The sequence below is a fragment of the Sardina pilchardus genome, chromosome 24 (genome assembly GCF_963854185.1).
Source record: "Sardina pilchardus chromosome 24, fSarPil1.1, whole genome shotgun sequence".
NCBI lineage: Eukaryota > Metazoa > Chordata > Actinopteri > Clupeiformes > Clupeidae > Sardina > Sardina pilchardus.
In genome coordinates, this window is record NC_085017.1 from 24,929,138 (window position 1) to 24,950,845 (window position 21,708).

Consider the following 21,708-nt stretch of genomic DNA (forward strand, 5'->3'; position numbering starts at 1 on the left):
TGGAGATTGTTAAGTGTCAGGCGGAGCTCAAGTGGGCAAGGTACATAAACATTAGAAGGATGTATCGCAAGATATGTCATAAATTAATACCGCGTAGTGGATAACCAGCATTTTCTCAGATGAACGACAATAAGAGGTAATTAGATTCTCGCGTTAAAAAACAAACAAACAAACAAGAAAAAAAACATTCAGTCGCTTCACTGGGTCCGTGGACTTGTTATAATGCCTACTTCAGACACTCGGATCAGGAAAAGTTCAAATGCAATGGCACGAGTTTCGAAAACACCCTCACGGAAGCCTGGAGTTCCTGTTGTCAACCACAAGATAACTGTTAAGGGCAAAGGCGAGGTAAAGTAAACGTTGCCTATAGATTATTATTAGATAGATAAGTATTACGGTTAAAGATTAGTTCAAATGATAGATTGAAAAAACTTTATTGTCAAACATATTGCCATGTTAGAAAATGTTCTTTGATTGAAGGTAATGTCCTAATTAGCCTGTGTATGTGATGTTTGCATAAATGGTCTGTGTGTGTGTGTGTGTGTGTGTGTGTGTGTGTGTGTGTGTGTGTGTGTGTGTGTGTCTGTGTGTCTGGCCAGAGGCACTAGGTGGAGGGGGCGTGGGAAGTATCCTGGAGAATAAGATGTTAATTATATAAGAATTTACTCTTTACCTTGGGATTTATTTGAATTACATTATTTTCATTCATGTTAGATTGCAAACCCTAAACCAGTTGATCTGAATCGTGTGCTACGTCTCCTGCAGGATCCTTTAGCTGTGAGTAGGAAAAATTTGTACCTAAGCTGCATTTCATTGTATTGTATTGCACGATCCAGCAACATAGAATCACACACTCACACTGTAGCATGCACACACAGACAGGGTAACACCCCATGCCCATACAATAACTACAGTATACCTTTTTAACTACTAATTTCATTTATTCTCTAAAGTTGAGCTGGCTCTTCAGCACAAGAACTTTTATTACTGATAACTTGGTTTCTTGCAGGTTTCTCTGAAGGAAAGACATTTATTCACTTTGAAGAGGGTGGTGAAGACATATCATAAAGGATTTGTATCCTTAATTGAGTATTTAAATGGAAAAACTAGGCTGAGTGCTGTATGTGTGTGACAGGATTTGTGTCTGTAGTACTGAGCACAAGTCAGGCAGACATGTGTGATGAGAGTTTGATGAAAATGCTTTTTAATTATCTTGCTGTCTAATGATGGAACACACAGGGCCTGAGCTGGGCCCTTGAACACAGCTAGGTCCTGAGAGAGTCAGCATGGGACAGCTGCAAATCCCAAGACTCCAATTATCAGTCATTCCACCAGCATCAGCATCAGTACCACAATAAGCTCAATCATTATCAGGGGGAGAAAATGTCAGCCCGCATAGAGTGAGGGTCACAGGTCCCCACAGACTGTTTTATATTCTGTTTACAGAAAGTTAAACAGCTGTGCATCTGATCAGTTCCAGTGTTTGCATTTCACAGTACATTGCCCTTAACAGGATCTTTTGAAGCTTTTAAGGGATCTTGAAAACATCTGCAAAATCTTAGACATCTGCACAGAGAAGATTAAAGACCACCCAGAGTACACTCCCATATTATATAATTTGCTTAAGATGTGTGGGTAAGAATTTGCTTTTAATTCCAAATGACAGAGTATGTTGAAATATAGGCTATGCATTCAAATTGTACAGAATATGGTATAGTCCTGTTTTTATTGTGTGTGTAGACTTGATGTTGAGTAAAGATGTCAGTTCAGGTTTACATTTGTTTTGTGTTTGAAATGAGAGGCCTTATGCTAAATAACATACGTTTCAAAGGCTGAATTCTCACATTGCTCAGGCCTACAGTATGTCTTGCAATCTGTTTCTCTTGTAGACTCCCTTTCTTGAAAGAGAAGACCTCAGATGAGGTGAAATACACAGACGCTGCAAAACAGTCACTCTCTCAGCTGGGTAAGGAAACAAGGAAAGGTCTGTTCTTTAAAGCAGCCCATCCATGAAGGCATGTTATAACATGCTGTCTATTGCCCCAGGTTACCTGATGAGAGTACCCAACGCAGATGTCAGACTGCAGACCTGTGCATCCATTTCATCCTTTTACAACTCTGCAACTACCAAGCCACCAGGTTTGGATTTTATGATTTTATGAACACAGACAAACACATCTAATTTACTGATCTCTGCTGAAGGTAATTTAACTTTATTGGATGACTCTGTTGACATTCTATGTTGCTATGCAGAATGGTGGTTACATACAGCCTTTTATCATAACAACTTATACCAAAAATATTTGGTGTAAGTTAGTTGTTATGATAAAAGTCTGTATGGCACAGAATACTTTGTATACTGTATATTTCCCAGAGGACTAAACTGGATATTGTACTGTATATTCTCAAGTCAAGTCAAGTCATTTCTATAGAGCATTTAACATGCACAGAGTGCAACCCAAAGCGCTTACAATACATACAACGTACATACAACATAATTCTCAAGTCATGTCTTGCTCTCTGGTGTCCCAGGGCCAGGTCTGCAGCCTCTGAGTGTGAGCTCCAGGCGGCGGCTGCTGGAGCAGAGTGGCGTGGCGGAGACGCTGGTGCTGTCCCTGGCCCTGCTGGAGGACCAGCTAGCGGTCCGGCTGCAGCTGCTCCACACTCTGCAGGTCCTGTCCTGCACCTCTGGTACCGGCCCTTATCTCTCTCTCTCTCTCTCTCTCTCTCTCTTCTCTCTCTCTCTTTCTCTCTCCTGCACCTCTGGTACCGGCCCTTATCTCTCTCTCTCTCTCTCTCTCTCTCTCTTCTCTCTCTCTCTTTCTCTCTCCTGCACCTCTGGTACCGGCCCTTATCTCTCTCTCTCTCTCTTCTCTCTCTCTCTTTCTCTCTCCTGCACCTCTGGTACCGGCCCTTATCTCTCTCTCTCTCTCTCTCTCTCTCTCTCTCTCTTTCACTCTCTCTCTCTCTCTCTGTCTTTCTCTCTCTGGTACCGGCCCTTATCTCTCTCTCTCTCTCTCTCTCTCTCTCTCTTCTCTCTCTTCTCTCTCTCTCTTTCTCTCTCCTGCACCTCTGGTACCGGCCCTTCTCTCTCTCTCTCTCTCTTCTCTCTCTCTCTTTCTCTCTCTCTCTCTCATCTCAGGCGTTTTGTAACATACAAAATATAAGGTGTTTTAGGTTGTTATATGAAAGAGGGATGTATTTTGTGGGTCTAACCGGATGTTGGCTGATCTTTCTCTCTCACACACACACACGCACTCGGTCTCTCTTTTATTGCCGTGTATGGTCTCCTTCCATATACATACTGTACATGGTGCATGTTTGCACGACACTGCACAAACCTACAGTAGAGACATTTTTGTATGATATGTATATGTACAGCCCTTACTGAAGTATACATCCCCCAAAAGTACACATGTGTGTGTGTGTGTGTGTGTGTGTGTGTGTTATTCTGTGTACCCATGTGTGTCTTTCCTTGGTTAATTCTGTGTCAGAGGTGCACTGTGAACTGATGCTGAAGGCCCAAGCTGCCCAGAAGATCTGTGTCCACATGAACGAGCCCGACCCCTCTGGGCAGCTGCTGTTCCGTTCCTCCGAGATCCTGTGGAACCTGCTGGAGCGAGGCTGCCCCCAAGAGCTCACTGACCAGCTCAGCAACATAGACTGCATCCTGTTAGTATCAGTCAGTCGGCTAACTAGCCAATCAAGCCAGTCTACCAGTTTACAAGGATGCAAAGAGGTTTATTTGTCATATGCATATGATTACTAAAGTAAAGAATGCAGTGAATTTGTCAGTTCCTGAGTTTATCAGTAGATTTGCAAGCACACACCATTACTGTATGTTTATTATTTCTTTTTTTATTGTTTCATTTTTAATAATTTAGCATATTTTTACATGCAGGTGCCTGAAAGAGGCCTTTCTAAACCAGCTCCGGCACGGCCACAGAAACTATGACCAGCAGCTAAGAAACGATCTTCTGGTCATCACAACTCTTATTGCAGAGAACCCCAAAGCACCACTCATTGTAAGGAAGGCACAATTGGAGCTGTGTATGCTTGTTTAATTCTGTGTGCAGGCTTGTCTTGTAATGTTGTCTTGTCTTTTCCTTGGCCAGGAAAGTGGGTTTGCCCGGCAACTCATCCTTTTTGCTACCTTTCCTGAAAGTGAGTGCTTTTCTCAACAATGTTTTTCTCAACATTAAAAGCCTAATGGTGTAAAGCTTGCTACCTTAAAACCATAAAACCTTACCAAGACCACCAACATTTCAGTTGGCACTGAAAAAAGTCAGACATGTTGGCCAACAAGCAAAAGTAACAAATTGTTGTATAGAGTTGCAGTAAACAATTCTACATTCCCAGTGGTGATCCTTTTGCTGTTTTTCAGTGAAGAGTCATAATCCCCTCACCCGTAACCTCAAGTTGACCTTCAACAATGAGGACTTTGAGATGAAGAAGTTGCTGCTGAACCTGGTGGTTGTGATGTCTCAGGACTTATCCTCCGTGCAGGTGCGCTCAATTTTGACAGAGGTTACCCAAGTTCAAACAGCGACACATTTTCCTTCCAATACATTTTCCATCATTAAATGCTTGGCGAACAATCTGAGGTGTTGTGGTATCGTCAAGGGGATTGTGTGTCATATCTGATTGATAATTGCATGAATGCGCTTAAGGGGCATTCACATACGTCGCTACTCGCACATCGCTCCTCGCTTCAGTTAACTGTCAATCATCTCTATTCTACATTCTGATTTGGTACTCGCTTCACTCGCATCGCTGAAAGTTAAAATTATTTTAACTTCGTACCCGCCCACATCGCATCGCCAGTCCTCGCATCGCCTGTCCTGGCCACATTCAGCTAGAACACATTCACTTTACATTGTCAGTTCTCGCTCAGAGATGGGCGAGTAGCGACGTATGTGAATGCAGCTTTACACATGCAAACCTCTTGGCCTGTCGGAACAGCTCTTCAGAGAGGGCCGAGTCATGCTGGCGTTGATGTACTTGGTGAAGCCCCCGGACACGGCTCAGTCCAGCGGCCGCGGTTGGACTCCCGTCCAGCAGGAGGAGCTGCAGCTGCAGGCCCTGGCCACGCTGACCACTGTGGCCCCGCTGATGCTGGAGGAGTACATGACCTGCCAGGCCAACACCTGCTTACTCATGCTGCTGGAGTGGTGCGTTCAAGAAGGTGACAGAGCTCCGTCGGGGAAGTTTGGCTATGGTGTTCATAAAAGTGTGTGTGTGTGTGTGTGTGTGTGTGTGTGTGTGTGCGTGCGTGCGTGCGTGCGTGCGTGCGTGCGTGCGTGCGTGCGTGCGTGCGTTTGTATGTGGGGGTACTATAAGGTCAAGTTTGTTGAGTATTCTCACAACCTGGTTGCCACTTGTTTAGATTGTCAGTCATTTCTATCAATCAATGTTTATCTTATGATCACTAGCTAGATCTAACCTGTCATAGCAAGAAGTCATAGTCATAGGAGAAGTCATAGTAACCAATCTGAAAGTGCCCATTACATGATTTTCAAAAGCTGACTCAAGATGTCATTCTGTTCTTGTTTGTCAGATGCGTACTTCGGCCAGGGCCACAGTTTCCATGGCACTGGGGGAAGGGGCAGCAAGAAGGCTCAGCTGCGCTACTGTGTGCGTCTCCTGAGATCCATGGTGTCGCTTGCCAACCCCATCATCAACCAGGACCTCTGTGATCAAGGGGCAATAAGCCTCTTAATAGGTAACATACACATTTCGTGTAAGAATACATACTCTCTCTCATAAATGATGTGCCATTGAGGCAAAAAGAAATGCAAGATAGAGTTCTTAAAAGAGTTTATAAAAGGTTCTACTGGACAGATGCCGTACTTTAACAAGCAGGTTCATTACAATGGAGACATTTCTGGAGCTGCTGCATGGCACGTCACCATGCAAACACCACTCATACCCCTCACACCACTTACCGCACACTGACCACACCACATACACGGCATACAGTATACCGCACACGGTGCACACACACACCGCACACACACCACACACACCGCACACGCCGCACACACACACCACACACACACCACACACACCGCACACAGCACACACACTGACCACACTGACCCATTTCTCACCTGCAGGGCTGCTGATGCTGCTGGGTGGACCTGATGATGAGGATGCGGTTGCCCTGGAGATCAAAGCCGACCTGCAGCTCATCCTGTCTACAGTCTGTGAGAGTGACCTACACAGGAAGGTAAACTAGGAATCTGAAGATTAATTATTATCCTTTGAAAAATATTGTTCTTCGGTGAGTATATTTGTGTATTTATATTTGAGTGTGTACGCACAAATAGACATGAATAAATTATGCTAATGGTATGTAACTGCCGACATCCCTGCACCACAGGAACTCTTTGGAACTGAAGGAGTTGACATGACTGTCCTTTTTCTGAAAATGAACCCAGCCAAGTTCTTCAGTGGCATGGGCCACAGCAAGCTCATCCTCTCCACTGTGGACTGTGTTTGGTCAGTACATTCAGCAAAGAGTACGTTTAGTTGGGTCACTGCTTTAAGTGGCTACTTTTGGCTAATTGATATGTTTTATTCATCTCTCTCTCTATATACAGGTCCTGTATCATTGGGTGTTTCACCAATGAGGATGTTTTTCTGGAGAGGGAAGGGATTTTCCTTCTGTTTGATCTCATTCATGTAAGTAAAATGTAAAATAAAAACTGGAGTGAGATTATTCTATTAAGTCGTACCATACACTTCATATTGTGTTATATTCCATTGGTGACTTCATAGATAGATTTATGAGTTGGCTACCATTTATTAATGCAAATATAAGATATTTTGAAAATATGTACAAGTAGAAATTTGTAAATACTTTGCATTTCTTGCCAAGTACCTCACTGTATCAATGCTTCGTTGCATAACGAGTCCGTCCGTGCCTTGTCCTGAAGTCCAGCCCGATGACGATGCACGGCGTGGTGCTGGGGACTCTGCTGGAGCTGTGCGACAACCCCAAAGCGCTGCCCCATGTGCACGCCTGGCGGGGGCCCGACGGCCAGAGCGCCCCCCACCTGCTGCTCCAGCTCTGGAGGCAAGAGGAGGAGGACCTGGGCGTGCAGCGCGACCAGCACGGGCGCATCACAGGTAGGGCTGCTGCACAACAGCGCGCATATCACAGGTAGGGCTGCTGCACAACAGCGCGCATATCACAGGTAGGGCTGCTGCACAACAGCGCGCATACAAGACTCTGTTGACTCTGTAGTCTGATCAACTGCTACATTTAATTATTGTGTTGTTTTGTTTGTATGTCGCTTGGGACAAAAGCGTCTGCTAAGCATCATAATTGTAACTGTTACTGTAACAAGAGCTATAGTGTGGTAGAAAGATTTCATCATTCACTTTAGTCACGACCCCAGCCTTTGATCACGGCAAACCTCATCAACCAAGTGCCCTCTTGACGTTTGACATGGCATAATCATTTGATCACGAGTCCTTTTCCTCTTGACACAATCAAGAGGGCACGACGGCTTAAATGCAGAGAGAACACGCAGTGCAGGAGGCTCAGTCGACCATCACCTGGATGAGCGATGAGCTACGCTGAGTCTCCGAGCTCGTAGATTTGACGCTATTGTTAACTAATAAATGTCTTACCATGTTTTCAGTCTTTAAGCCTGCCTCTGTCTGCTTGCATTGAATTTTTCTTACAACAGTAGCGTGTGTGAGAGAAGGGCATACAAGGTCAACAAGTACTGAGTTGCTGTGCAGTGTTATGCAGCATTGTGTCCCACTGTGCCATAAAGTTATGACCATGGTCCTCCTCTTTCTTGGTAGAACTCAAGGAGAGCCATTTTCTTAGTTTTCTTAAAGTAGCTCTCAATGGGCGTCGTCTTATGAAAAGATTGGGCTATTTTGATCCATATGGTCTTACAAGATTGTCTATGGAGTTTGAGTTGAAACCCTCAATTACATTCCCCTGCCTTGTGTGGATACTTCTGTGTGTGCGTGTGTGTGTGTGTGTGTGTGTGTGTGTGTGTGTGTGTGTGTGTGTGTGTGTGTGTGTGTGTGTGTGTGTGTGTGTGTGTGTGTCCACTTCCATGGTGTGTGTGTGTGTGTGTGTGTGTGTGTCCCTGGCAGACCCTGTGAGGCCTCTGGTGCATGCTCACCAGGAGCAGCAGGCGCAGGAGTGGACTCCAGCACACACGCCCAGTGCTGCCGTGGTGGACGTGGCTGAGAACCAGCGCTGCAAGATCTACAGCCTCTTCTGCAAGCTAGGTGCTCCTGCTCACACGAACATATGCATTTAAAAATAACATATACATACAAATATACCATGCATACCATTATGAATATTATTACAACAGAATTTATTTCTTGGGTCGCTGAGATCATTCTTTGATATTCTTTAGTAGAACAGTTTGAACAGTTATTTATCTTTTTGCTATGCACAAGTAGGTTCTTTTTTCTAGGTCTATGTGTATTTCTGGGTCTGTATAACTCTGTATCCCTTTTCAGGTTTTGAGGACCTGCCTGGATTGGTAGCGGAAGACTACATCACTCTAAGCATTGTCAGCAGATATTTGGATCTTAAGGTAACGCTGATCATGCTGTACGTTCATGCTGAGATCTCTCATCTCTCACCGTGTGAGTGTACATGGGCAGGGTATGGGAGCACTATTCTGAATGTGTCTACTGATGCTGATCAGCTAGGAGTGGAAGAAATTGTATTTACTGTTCCTGTGTTTGTGCGTGTATGTATGGTGTGTGTGTGTGTGTGTGTGTGTGTGTGTGTGTGTGTGTGTGTGCGTGTGTGTGTATGTGTGTGTGTGTGTGTGTGTCTGTACATACATGTGTTCATTGCCTATAGACGGGCGAGGTCTGGGAGGAGATCTCACGTGAGTTGGCACTTGAAGGCGTGCGGCCCGTTACCCCGGACGCAGAAGCCTTGGAGACCATCTCCCAGGCAACGGAGGACACAGCGAAGAGGGTGCTGGAGCAGCAGAGTGCCATGCTGCAGAGGCAGGAGGAGGAGGAGGCTCAGAAGGAGCGGCAGACATACGCAGAGGTGAGGACTGGACAGTGGACGAGGGTCCTTCCGACTCACACTGGCCTCCAGAGGTGGACATCCCAGGTTCAGAAAGTAAAAGTCCGGCCAAGTATTTGATCCAGCCATTTAGTGAGCCAGCTCATCCTAATTAGCAGGCAGGTAGATCATTAGTGATATCACCTGTGTTAAGTGCACAGGTAGACAGAATATAAGGACTTTTACTTTCTGGAACCAGGAATGACTGCTTCTGCTGGCCTCTTTGTGCTGTAGAAATACTGTTCTGTTGTTAGGTACCTTACCAAAAGGGTAACAAGTATCAAGTAAACTGAAGTACAGTTGAAGTATGATTCACAAGTTTACTTTAGGTAGTAATACAAAGTATTTTATTAGTATAAATGTACTTGTACACTTGTACATGTGCTATGTTTATACTTCTTTGGACTAAATTGGGCCACTTTCAGTTTATAATAGTAAACTTGTAACTATACTCTAAGTAAACTAGTGAAGTTTCTAGTTATATGCCTTTAGTACACCTTTTAGTTCATTTAAGGTTTTTAAACTTTTAGGTGCACTACAAGTGAACTTCTGGCTAGGTTTTTATGCCTTTAATGCGACAGGACAGTGAAGAATGACAGGACGTGAACGGGAGAGAGAGTGGGGGTGGGATCCGGAAAGGACCATGGGGCGGGAATAAAACCCTGGGCACCGGCATACGGTGCAGGTGCCCCAGCATGCCATGCCACAACTGGGGGCACATCACATCACAACTTATTTTTTGTCGATTGTTTATCTATCAAGTGTACAGTTCTTTGTTCATTAAAAATCTCTGCTGTCATTAAGAGTCTTCTCTAAAAAATGTAATAGGCTTTATCTGTAAAAAGCTATGTTGTGCTTTATTCAACAGATACGATCACATCACAAACAGCATGAACTTACAGCCAAGTCATGGGAGCATTTCGTGGCTAAGACATCAGACCACAAGATTTTAAAGGTACTCTGTGTCAGCTCACACCAGTACCGTTACATTACCTAATAACATTTGTGTGTTGAAACTCGCCGCTGAACAGACGTTTTCAGCAACTCAAGACATTATTATGCATTATGAATTTTTGTGATGAAAATAGAAGGAAAATAGGTATATAATATTCATTAAGGAGCAACAAGTAGGCTATATTGTTGGAATCTGAAATTTTGTTTTAGCTTGCTTTTTACTGCTCTATTTAGGAGTGCAAGAAGCGTCAGGAGAAGTCCATTGAGTCGTCGCGGCCGAAGGCCAAAGGAAAGGACAGTAGCACCATTTACCACCACACCCACATCCCAGGCCTGCAGACCACAGTGAGTACAGACGCAAAGCAGCCATGTGATCTTACTGCCCAGTGACACACACACACACACAGAACCACCAAATCACTGGTGTGACGGTGAAAGATCAGGTTAAGAAACCATTGTAAGCATAAATGTATTATAGACGATATAAAAGATAGATGAAATCAATTGTTAAGAGATATTATAGAGACATTAAGAAATCATTCACGCTCAATCAGTAAAACCAATCATGGTCTCACAGTGAAAGATCAGGGTTAAGAAACTTAAAAGGAAATATGAAATCGATTGTTAAGATTTGTTAGACAAATGGCTTTTGAAAACAAAGACATAATTCACACTCAGTCACACACAATCAGTAGAACCAATCATGACGATGTCAGTCATGGGTACATGCCAACAGTCAGCCACCTGGCATGGGCTGCAGCCTGGCATGGCCAACACAGAGCCTTTCTCATGGGCACAATGCTGGTGGCATCCAGGATGTGCAGCTTATCTGTCTGGGAGTCTGTGGCTTTATGTCGTCATCACGGCATACAGTGCTGTGATTGTATGTCTTTTTGTCAGTGGGAGGGTCTACATCATGAGGCTGCAGTGACTTGTTACTATGTTCATGCTGCTGTTAGGCACAGTGTGGGCCGATGTAGGCCTACAGTATGCCCTCAACCAGCAATTTGGTGACCTACTCCTCCATCCCCTTGTCTTTTTTGCTTGTGTATCTGTGCTCCTCTTTGTGTACATATAACTGTGTGTGTGTGTGTGTGTGTGTGTGTGTGTGTGTGTGTGTGTGTGTGTGTGTGTGTGTGTGTGTTTGTGTGTGTGTGTGTGTGTGTGTCTGTGTGTGTGTGTGTGTGTGTGTGTGTGTGTGTGTGTGTGTGTGTGTGTGTGTGTGTGTGTGTGTGTGTGTGTGTGTTGTAGACATTCTGTGGCCGAGTGATGGCAGTAGAGAGTACCCCAGCGCATCTGACCGGAGGGCCCCTGGCCAACACAGATCTAGCCCTGGCGAGGGTCCCCATGCAGGGGGGAGCCCTGCAGAAGCTCTCCCAAGCCACCCAGCAAGACCTGGAGCACCCCAAAGCTGTCTCTGTGCAATAAAGATCTCCTCATTTTCTACCTTAAACCACTTACACTTATTGAGTGTAAATTCATCTGAGCAAATGCATATTCTGTACAGGTATATGAAATACCACGGTGGTGACTTTTACTAATATTTTATTAAATGTACACAGGTATTGTAGAAATGACTGATATTAATGAACACTCAGGAAATTAATGTTAAAATATATTTAATGCCAGTTAAATGTGACTTATCATTGTAGGAGGCAGAAGACATTCTTATTATGCTGTGTTTTAATCAATCACTCTGTACTCTGTAAATACATTTATCGGATGCTTACGGTCATGTATTGTTTTTTGTTTTGTTTCGTTTTGTTTTGTTTTTTAAAATCATTTTGTTTTATTATTGCAGAATTTGTGACTTGGTTTTGGTATTACTCAATAACTCATTCACACTTGGTAAATGGGTTTCAACGTTAAACTTCCCTCGATGAAATCTGTGTGCATATAACAGGACCAAATCAGCTTTGTGATTACATGGCTGAGTGATGATGTGATTTAATTGACATATGCCATGATGTCAGAAGTCTTGAATCTTCATATAAAGGTGAGAATCTAGGTCTGTTAATAAACTGGTAGGCCTATGCCCATGTCGGCTCACTGATGGCTCATTTACATGTTATGTCCTTGCTTTAATGCAAATGCAATTTAGTATTAGTAGCTTAAGACATCATAATATCATAAATATCATACAAATATATTGAAGTCTATTGTTAGGAGCAAACACAAGTGATTGCTCCTAACAATAGACTTTAAAATATTTTTGATGTTCAATGTTTTGATGTTGAACCAATATGGTTGCGACATGTTACAGGGAACTTCTCTCATTTAGGCGACCCCCCATACTACCACGTCTTCCTCTTTATGCCCATCCCCCGGCGCCGTGTTGCATGAACCGAGGGGACCCGCTATAGGTTCATTGAGTTCATGCGCCAACAAAACGTATGGCTCCCGTTTCCCCAATACCCTATAGCCAATACCCCCTCCTCCCCCTCTCCAGTTCCCACTCCACACACTCAACGTAGAGTAGCCGACGTCTGCATGGAGAAATTCCTCGCGCAGTCTTCAATATTTCCAAGGAGGTAGTCCGTTGAAACAGGTCCGTCATTAATTCTTGGTAAGTAGGCCTACCTAATGATGCTTTTAAGCAGATGTTTCATAACATAGGCTATGTGTCGTCCTACGGTATAGCACAATGGCAATAAGTTCGTAGCCTATCATTGTGTGGCCGCGAATATTGTTTCAAATGTATCTGAAAATTTGATTAGGCTATCTCGTTACTTTAATATTGTTTCTATTTTGTATCAATGCAGTTTCTTCTGTCAAAACATTTTCTGCCGCACGGACGTAGGCTCACTTCTGATTCCAGATAGGCCCATTATATAGGCCTACTGTATATGCTATTGTCAAATAGGGCCACAGACTTATGCTAGGCTACACAAAAACGTTTTTTAAAAGATAGGCCTCTTTCGGCATTCTATCATGGTAATTTGAGAGTTTTTTTCTCCCAAGCCACATAAGGCCTACATGAATAGCCTATCTATCTTACAGACGGCATTATCCAGCAATTCATTGTTGTTTTCAAATATCTGTGGCTGTCAGTTCAAAACATTTGCTTTATGCACCCTTGTAAACTTCAGATCTTATTTTGATAATCTGAATTGTCTATCCAGATGCATGCACAACAATGCCATGGGTATTATATAAAGCTTCATTTGAAACATAAATGGTTTTACGTAATACCAAAACAATGTCAGAAACATTGCCCAGTGAAGAGCTTGACCTCAGTACATGCTGCCTTGCTGTGGCTATATTAATACCCTGTGTGCAATGAGGTCAATGACACTACATTAGATATGGTCTCAGCATCATACATGGCACACATGTGACGTTGGACAATGGGAGGGGTCTTTTTCTTGAGTAAATGATGGCAGTGTGTGGCATTGCATAACACACTGCAGTGTATTAACACACTTGCTCTTTCAAGCGTGCCCCATACTGCGTGGCAAAACGCGTGCTCCATACTGCATGGCAAAAGTTTGGGGCGCTCTGTCCTTTTCCTTTGCTCTCTCTCTCTCTCTCTCTCTCTCTCTCTCTCTATCTGTCTCTCTCCCCTCCTCTCGCTCATTCTCTCATCTCTGTTCACTGAACGGCTAAATCGTATCTGACAGGCAGTGTGCAGCTCTGTGAATGTTTATGTAAGTGTGTGTCCCTGACTGTCCACTGAGAGGTGCACACACACACACTCACACACACTCACACAGACACACACACATACTCACAGGCTCTCACACATGCACTCTCTCTCTCTCTCTCTCACACACACACACACACACACACACACACACACAGCGAGGCAGTGTTATGAGTAAGGAGTTTCAGGGTGTCTCTACTCAGAGTGCAGCGGTCTCTTGTTGGTGCTGGATGTAATCAGTCTTCGCAGGCAGGAGGAAGGTGAGTCTGCCTGATTCCTCACAGGTTTAGACCTACAGAGGATAGCGCTGAGCTTCACTTTGTGATGCTACAGTAGATCATTTAGTTTTTGTGCAGCTTTGTGGTTTATGTTGCTTCCTTTGACATTGTGATGTAAAAGGAGAAAAAAAAGCGTAGTGGGATGGGGGTTGTAACTCCCCCAATAGTCAAAACCGGCCAATGCAACCTCCAAATAATCATAATGACACTGTTATGAACCTTGAGTCAAAGTTTCACCCCTGAAGTTAGAGAGGAGGGCTATTAAGTTTTAAATGTCCTTAGAGAGGAGGGACCTTTACCTTAGAATGTCCTGATTTCACCTTTCAGGGTGTTTCAGGGAACATTGGATCCTTCGAACTACTGGCACTTTTTTCAGATTAGATTAGATTAGATTAGGAAGTTTAACGGATAAGCAGTTTCTTTGTTTTTATTATTCTGATCCGTGGAAAAAGTGAGAAGTTTAGGCTTTGGTTCTTGGCAGGATCAAGTTTCAGATTCCTTGCGTTCACTATGGAGGGAGCAGACTTCCATGTGTGTTTTATTTCGGGCTATTAAATTAATATCATGAGGCACCATATTCAGCTGTGAAAGTCCCCTGACCTTTGATTTATCTAAATAGAGTCTTTGTGTGGTTCTCGCTGTGTGTTCCCGAAGTGATTCAATGTTCTTCATTATATGATGCTTTGCTTCAACCTATTGGTCATTGTAGCCTAATACTAGTATAGATCATTTGTTAATTCATTGAAACAAGTTATCACTTAGAAATTATGTTGAGTTTACTTTTTCATTATGACAAAAGTGATCTCTCAGTGTAAAAAGTGATTTTAAAAGTGTCCTTTGTTTTTTGCTTTTCCCTCCAACCTGGTGCACTTTTGCAACTGTTAAAGATGACTGAATATGGAAGAATTAATATGAGAAGGAATAGGACGATGCCGCGTTTGTACAGACCATCAGCGGAGAAGTGTTGTAGTTTGACTGTGGCTCACATCCACATGCTTCAAATAAGATGATTCCCTATTATTGATACTGTATGTTACCATCTAGATGGTAGTGGTAAATGGTTCTCTTCTCCAAGGTGTTTTACAGATTTATACCCCTCAGGTTACCCATCACAGACACAGTCACACATACCAATAGCAAAAGGTAATTCAAGGAAAGATTAAAATTAGTATCAGACAGGTTTGAATGGATAATCAACATGTGAAATTCTTAGGGCGGACAGACAAATCATAGAAATGGTTTGAAAGCCCTTGGTGGTGTGTATAACTTTTCCTGTGGGATTGTCAGGATTTTGTTCTGGATTAGTCCTGATTAGATTACAACTCATTAAGCCTCATTAGAGAAACAGCCAACATGGTTCTCTCTTGCACAGGAGGATTTGTTTATTTTCCCTTCAGCTCTTCATGTTTCTGTTGCACCCTGATGTGTCCCCTACAGGTTGGCTGTGGAGTCGGTCTGTGAAAATACACTGCAACAATGATCATCAGACTCGGAAGACTGACTCCAGGATACTTCCGCCTTTTGCAGGTTTGTTGACATATTTCAGTTTATTTACCCTGTACTTCACAGCAGTGTACATTTATTGAAAGTATTGATGGCTAAATTCTGCTGGTACAACAGAACAGCTAGGACCATTTTGTAATATTGATATTGGATCAGTAAATTGCATTACATGCTATTTCTGTATTTCAAAACATCTGTAAATTCTGATGAAAAATAAGAGAAACTCCAAGGCACTCTCAGATAGCAAAAGTCAAAAGGCCTTTGTTGTAGCGTCTTGGTCACATTAAACCACATTAAAAAAAATAAAACTTCAATGTGTTTCAGCAATCAAGCCTTCATCAGGGAGTCAAACATTCATCTGTAAATTCTGTTTAAATTGTTTTGTTTTGTGTGCCACTGGGTGGTCACGGGGATAGTCCACACGGCTCAAACCCTGTGTTCCCCTTTAAGATGAGAACGAGCACATGTGCAACAACAGTGCAGAGTGGTGCAGAGCACGCGTGCCATGCCGTGCCACGCCCGCACCCTTCCTCCCATCTCAAGAGCATTAATATTTGATGGCTGGTCTTGATTATATAAAGATGCCCTCTTATGTAAAGTCCTCTTGGGACTGTGACCTGAAGACATCATGATGGCCGCTGTGTATTTTGAATCACCCCGTGTATCTTCATGACAACAATGCAAGGTTTTTGCCATGTTTGTTGTGAGCCATGTGTGTTCACTTGCCTTGTTTACTGACTAACTTGCATTTGTTTGTTTATTTTCTGTGTGTGTGTGTGTGTGTGTGTGTGTGTGTGTGTGTATGTGTCTGCGCGTGTGTGTGTGCGGGCGTGCGTGCGTGTGTGTGTGTGTGTGTGTGTGTGTGTGTGTGTGTGTGTGTGTGTGTACGTGCATCCATGCGTGCGTGCTTGTATGTGTATGTGTGTACTCTCTGACCTCAGCGGCAGGTCTCTGGTGAAGTGCGGATGCAGCCGCAGACCGGCCCTGTCAATCACATCGCTATGACGATGGCCACACTGGGATTAGGGATGTCCTGCTACAGCGCCCGGCAGATGGCTGAGCGGGTCCACCTGAAGGAGGCTTCAGCTTGAGACGCCGCCCCCTATAGGCCACGAGAGGACACCTCACTACACACCACACCATGGGACCCAGTAGCGTAGCGTAGTTGCGCAAGGCCCCGGTGCAAGTCTGGCGCTGGACCCCCCCCCCCCCACCCCCCACCCCCCCCGCTATCTCGACCCATCCCTGTATATCTCAAGACACACACCGACCGACCACAGAGGGAAAGAACGCACGCACGGTCATTATATACATGGACAGCGACTATTTGCGTAACTTGCACACAGCCTACGATCAAAAACAGAATGCATACAAATTCATTCAACTGAACACACCACGTTCCCTTGCAGCACAACAATGGCCTCATCAAAGAACACACTGAGGACGGCTTGACGCCGAAACGCGTTTGTTTTATAGGCATGGTGCTACAATAAAGTAGGCTATTATATAAGATAATTAGCTAGTGAGTGCGGTTCTTTTGCACATTGGAATACGATATTTAACTCGCACCCGAAGAAGGAGATATCTTGGAGTTTGAGCGCGCCTCTCTCTGCAAACTCATCAAAGAACAAACAGACACAAATTATGGCACAGCGGCCATTTAACTAACCTGTTCGCCGATCAGTTGCCGTATAAGCAAAAACCCTTGGACTCACCCGTCAGAAGTGTAGGTCTACTTTGCGTGTCTTTTGCTCAGCAAACTCGTTCACTATTGTGGTGAAATCCAATGTCCTCGCCCTGTCATTTTCGATGGAGAGTATGACCAATCCACTCAGTCGCTCCTGACCCATGGCACTCCTCAGATTTGTCTTTATTAATTTGCTGACTTTCCACGACTTTAGTAAGAGTAGTAGCCTATAGCCTACCTGTTTACGTTTGCTAGCATGTGCAGCAGCCTATGATCAGAGATGACGTAAAAATGTTATGACTGGACAAACAGATTTCCCAGCAGGCCATGTTACAACATCTTGTAAGTTGACGATAAAATAATCATTAATGGTATTAGTTTTATTGATTAATTTTGATTCTAACATTGAAATGTCATTAGTAAAATCAAAATGATATGGAAAGTAGGAGAAAATACAAGAATTGGGGAATGGATAGGTGCCACCATGAGACCAAGTTGTAGGAGATAGTGAAGGATTTAAATAGCAATCAGTTTGCCCATCTCGTTATATAGGAAGAGATAGCGTCATTGATGACAACAGTTAACTTTATGTCGCAAAGCGAGGAGGTGCGGGGCAAATTCCGAAATGTAAAGGGCCCTGCGAAGCTCCGGGGCCCCGGTGCGTTGCACCGCCTGCACCGTCGCACGCTACGCCCCTGATGGGACCAGTTCAGGACTCAGACCCGCTGCACGATTGGTGTTTGCATAGGTCTGTGCAGAAAAAATCCCTAAAGTGACATGGATGACTGCCCTACCTGGAATATCCTCCAGGACAACTTCTAACCTCTACTTTCCTATCTTTACAACTTTTTTATATCTTCACCAATTAGCCCTGATGGTGTGACAAGCTATGTAGCCCCAGCCGTGGCGCAACTGGCTGGGGCACCTGCACCGCACGCCGGCGACCCGGGTTCGATTCCCGCCCCGTGGTCCTTTCCGGATCCCACCCCGACTCTCTCACCCATTCGCTTCCTGTCTCTCTCTACTGTCCTGTCAAGAATTAAAGGCACAGAAGCCCCAAAAAAATATACTAAAAAAAGCTATGTGGTCAGTGTTTAAAAGATGTGAACTCATTCATCAGTATGTAATGTTCAGGTAACATACACACCTTTAAGAGATTAATTCAGCACTTACTTCTGACATTAAACCAATGACATTGTCACCACTCACCAGACACTAAATCAAATTAAAAAGGAAAAACCTTGTAATTTATCATTTGATAAATGTGACTAATGTGAAGGAGTGGATCTTACCACGAATATGAGGCATGGTTGATGAGTTTTTGTATGTCGAAATGTACTTGTTGGAGAATGATGGAGTGTTAAGCTGTGTGTTAACAGAGATGAGTTTCCTGAAAAGTGTTGTGAAGGAAAAGTGAAAGTGCTGCTCTTCTGAAAGATGTTTGCCGTTCCAGTATGTCCCTACCAAGCCTGTCTGTTGCTTTAACATGGAGATGTCTTTGTGTATGAGACCAACTCTGACTATACTTGACATTTGTGCATCCTGACACTGTTTATCTTACTACGTGTAACAAACAAAAGCTTAATGAAATAATACTGTAGGACTTACTGTAGGAATACTAAGAATACATTAGTCATCACACTGTTGTGGAATTTGCCACTCTTACAAACTCATCATAAGGATTGCAACTCTAGGTATTTGTTAACTGAATGGAACTTTATACTGTGCACCAAATTGTTTTTTAAACTGTGAATAAAATTTCTTTGAAATTATTTGAAGCTGTTTGTCTAGATTATTAGGACCTGGAATTTTCTTTCATATTAGTAATTTATACTATGTATAAGCAAATGCTGATATTAATTTTGTTTACCTCTCTGCTGTTATGATTACGTTTTACAACTTAAAGTTTGAAGGATTTTCTGTGATTTTCCTGTTCCTGTGTAGAGTTCTGGAAGATTATCCTTATTCATGTTCCAAATAATGCATTTCAGTGTAATAGCAGCAAGATTGTTGGATGGTACTGTATGACGGGGGACGTTACATGATCTTATCGGCTTCTCTTAAATGGAAGCTCTTTGTAAAAGCTTACATAACTCCATATGGGCTCTCCACTGGTTTTGTGTTTGGTCACTCATGTGTAGAAGTGTCGCAGGGACTGATATTGTCTCTTAAATGGATGACTGCATCATCTAAATGGGTTAATTCATGTGAGGTTAATATTTAAAGGCAGTACAGTCAAATGTCTTCCTGCTTGAGGGACACACGGCATGACACTCAGAAACACACCTCAAGCTTTGCCTTCATTTTGTGTGAGATGATTTAAATCGGGGTAGTATCATTCAAAATCTAATTTATAGCGCTTTTCATTTTCATAGGAGTCCAATACATGTTTGTTTACAGTTTCAGTTAGGCTACAGTTTCTTTTCAGTGTTGAACTGAATATTGAACCTAGTACATGATACATACCAGTTCCCTCATTTTAAAAAACACCACACAGAATAACTGTGAAAATAAACCTCTCTTGACTGATCTGCTGCAAATAAGATCAGACTCATCCAGGCCTCCTGTGGTCATCCCACTCCCCATTCTATTCAAACAAGCATTTCTCAATTGTGACGTTGACATCAAATCTCAGTGTGATGTATTTATCATTAATCCATATAGGTGCAGCTAGCTTCATAATAAGGCTGGATATTTTGGCTACAATTGGATATTATGGCTACAATTGAGTTCCAAGGAGTTTCAAAATATTTTCTTAAAAAGTCCTAAATAAAACTATTAATAATTACTGCCCATCAAAGTATATCATTGCCTTATTTCAATTTAGAAATTTAGAATGTGTGGGCTGCATATTCTTTCATCATATCTTTTGGAAATTCAGCTTTAAAAAAAATGCTGTAAACCATACATTTGTAAATTGTTTTGTTTGTTGCTATGCTAGTTTCTCATGTGAGCTAATGCATTCGTCTTGTTAATGCTGATAACAGATGGTGAATAGGAGTGGTTGTAACTGGATATACATATATAGCCTATATATATGTTATGACTCAGAATACCTCATCTTAGCCTTTTTGACTCAAGGGAGGATCTGATTGGAGTCAAGCCCTGGTCCATTCATTCCTATTATGACTGGACACTATAAGTCATGTTTACACAGTGGCACCATGGGAAACCGCCAGGAACTCTGGAGGCTATCACTGCAGCACTCACTGGGCCGGTGTTTGTAATTCAGGTGATGGGGGTCGGTTTCTTACCTCTCATGTATCTATTTGTATTTCATTGTTTTTTCTTCCTCTGAATTGAAATCAGTGGAATCATATCGTAAGTTCCTGGTGATTCTCTTCCTTTGTAAAGCCATCCTGTGGGTGTTGACATATTACACAGAAAAAGCTCTATACAGGAGAGAAAGAAATTTCTCATTTTCATTCAATCAATGCTCTTTAAGAAAAGGTACACCTCTCCATATGGTGTAAAATACATACAAACTATAACTAAATATATCTAAATAATATGACATCTTAGTAATGGATGGTTAACTTTTATCAGACTCAGTCAGTCGGGGAGAACCTCTGCACTGCATGGACAGTTCTGAATGTGGCCATCTTCCCACCCTTGTCATCCAGTGTGTGCTCATCTGTGAAGTCCTGCTACTGTGTGAATGGGTCATGTTTGGTTAGCCAGAGAATCAAACGCTTGTTGTGCATAATGAGAAGCAGATAGACAGAGATCAGGAAGTGGGGCTCCCAGGGATCAATCCCGCCGTCCACGGCGTCAGAGCCTGAGCCGCACAGGAAAGGCCCCAGACCCTTCGTGTCTCAGTCCGCTGAGTCCAGGCCACTGTTTGTTCAATCCACATTCCCTACATCTGATCATTCTACATCACATTTTCCTCACATTCATATACACATTCACACATCCATTCACATAAACATTCACCAGAGGGTCTATACAGTACATGACATTACAGGTGGACATGAATGATGAGGTATGACATACTGCAATTGTTTATTTGTGTAATTTGCGTCTCTGTGAGCAAGAGAGTCTTGTCTACATTGATATTTGGTGAATATAAAGCTGCATAATGAAATTATGAAAGGTAAAACAAATTATAATGGGAAGGTCCTGTCTTCTCATATTTAAAACAGAATATAACAGTCAAAACCATGCATTGCATACCCTCCATAAAGCATCAGCCTTTTAGAAGTGCATCAGTCAACACACAGTAGATACTGATAAGGTATCCCCTGATATGTGACTGATGATAATGACAGTAGTGATAACCAGAATTTTTAACTGCATGTTTTCTTTCATTAAAAGCTAAGGCAAATAGATCTCTCCCGATCTCTGGCGGTAATGATTGGTACTGCATTGCCAATATCATTGTCATCACCACCACCATCACCACCACCACCACCACCACCACCACCACAATCGTTATCAGGCAAAAATGGAACTTGGCAGAGCTCCCAGGAAGCACTATTAGGCTAAGTTATATTGTTATCTAGGTCCATGTCTATAATAACGATACGCTTGGAAGCAAATGTTTGAGTTACGTTGGTCATAACATAAAACAGAC

General features: G+C 43.0%; 1 protein-coding gene and 1 long non-coding RNA gene across 2 annotated transcripts; both read left to right on the forward strand.

Moving 5' to 3' along the window:
- Positions 1–25: 25 nt before the first annotated feature.
- On the forward strand, positions 26–11,906 carry LOC134072613 (cilia- and flagella-associated protein 69-like). The gene is made up of 23 exons (XM_062529390.1): positions 26–348; positions 715–777; positions 1,010–1,075; positions 1,526–1,635; positions 1,890–1,966; positions 2,047–2,139; positions 2,533–2,691; positions 3,495–3,672; positions 3,902–4,025; positions 4,116–4,164; positions 4,385–4,506; positions 4,963–5,185; positions 5,558–5,722; positions 6,117–6,229; positions 6,383–6,501; positions 6,603–6,684; positions 6,939–7,131; positions 8,122–8,259; positions 8,500–8,576; positions 8,852–9,049; positions 9,936–10,022; positions 10,256–10,366; positions 11,273–11,906. Exons 1-23 carry the CDS (start codon positions 223–225, stop codon positions 11,447–11,449), a joined length of 2,850 nt encoding a protein of 949 aa, XP_062385374.1. The 5' UTR covers positions 26–222; the 3' UTR covers positions 11,450–11,906.
- A 1,930-nt stretch (positions 11,907–13,836) lies between these two features.
- On the forward strand, positions 13,837–16,588 carry LOC134072384 (uncharacterized). Its single transcript, XR_009937160.1, has 3 exons — positions 13,837–13,924; positions 15,380–15,469; positions 16,387–16,588. It is a non-coding gene; the product is annotated as an uncharacterized LOC134072384 (long non-coding RNA).
- Positions 16,589–21,708: the final 5,120 nt, after the last annotated feature.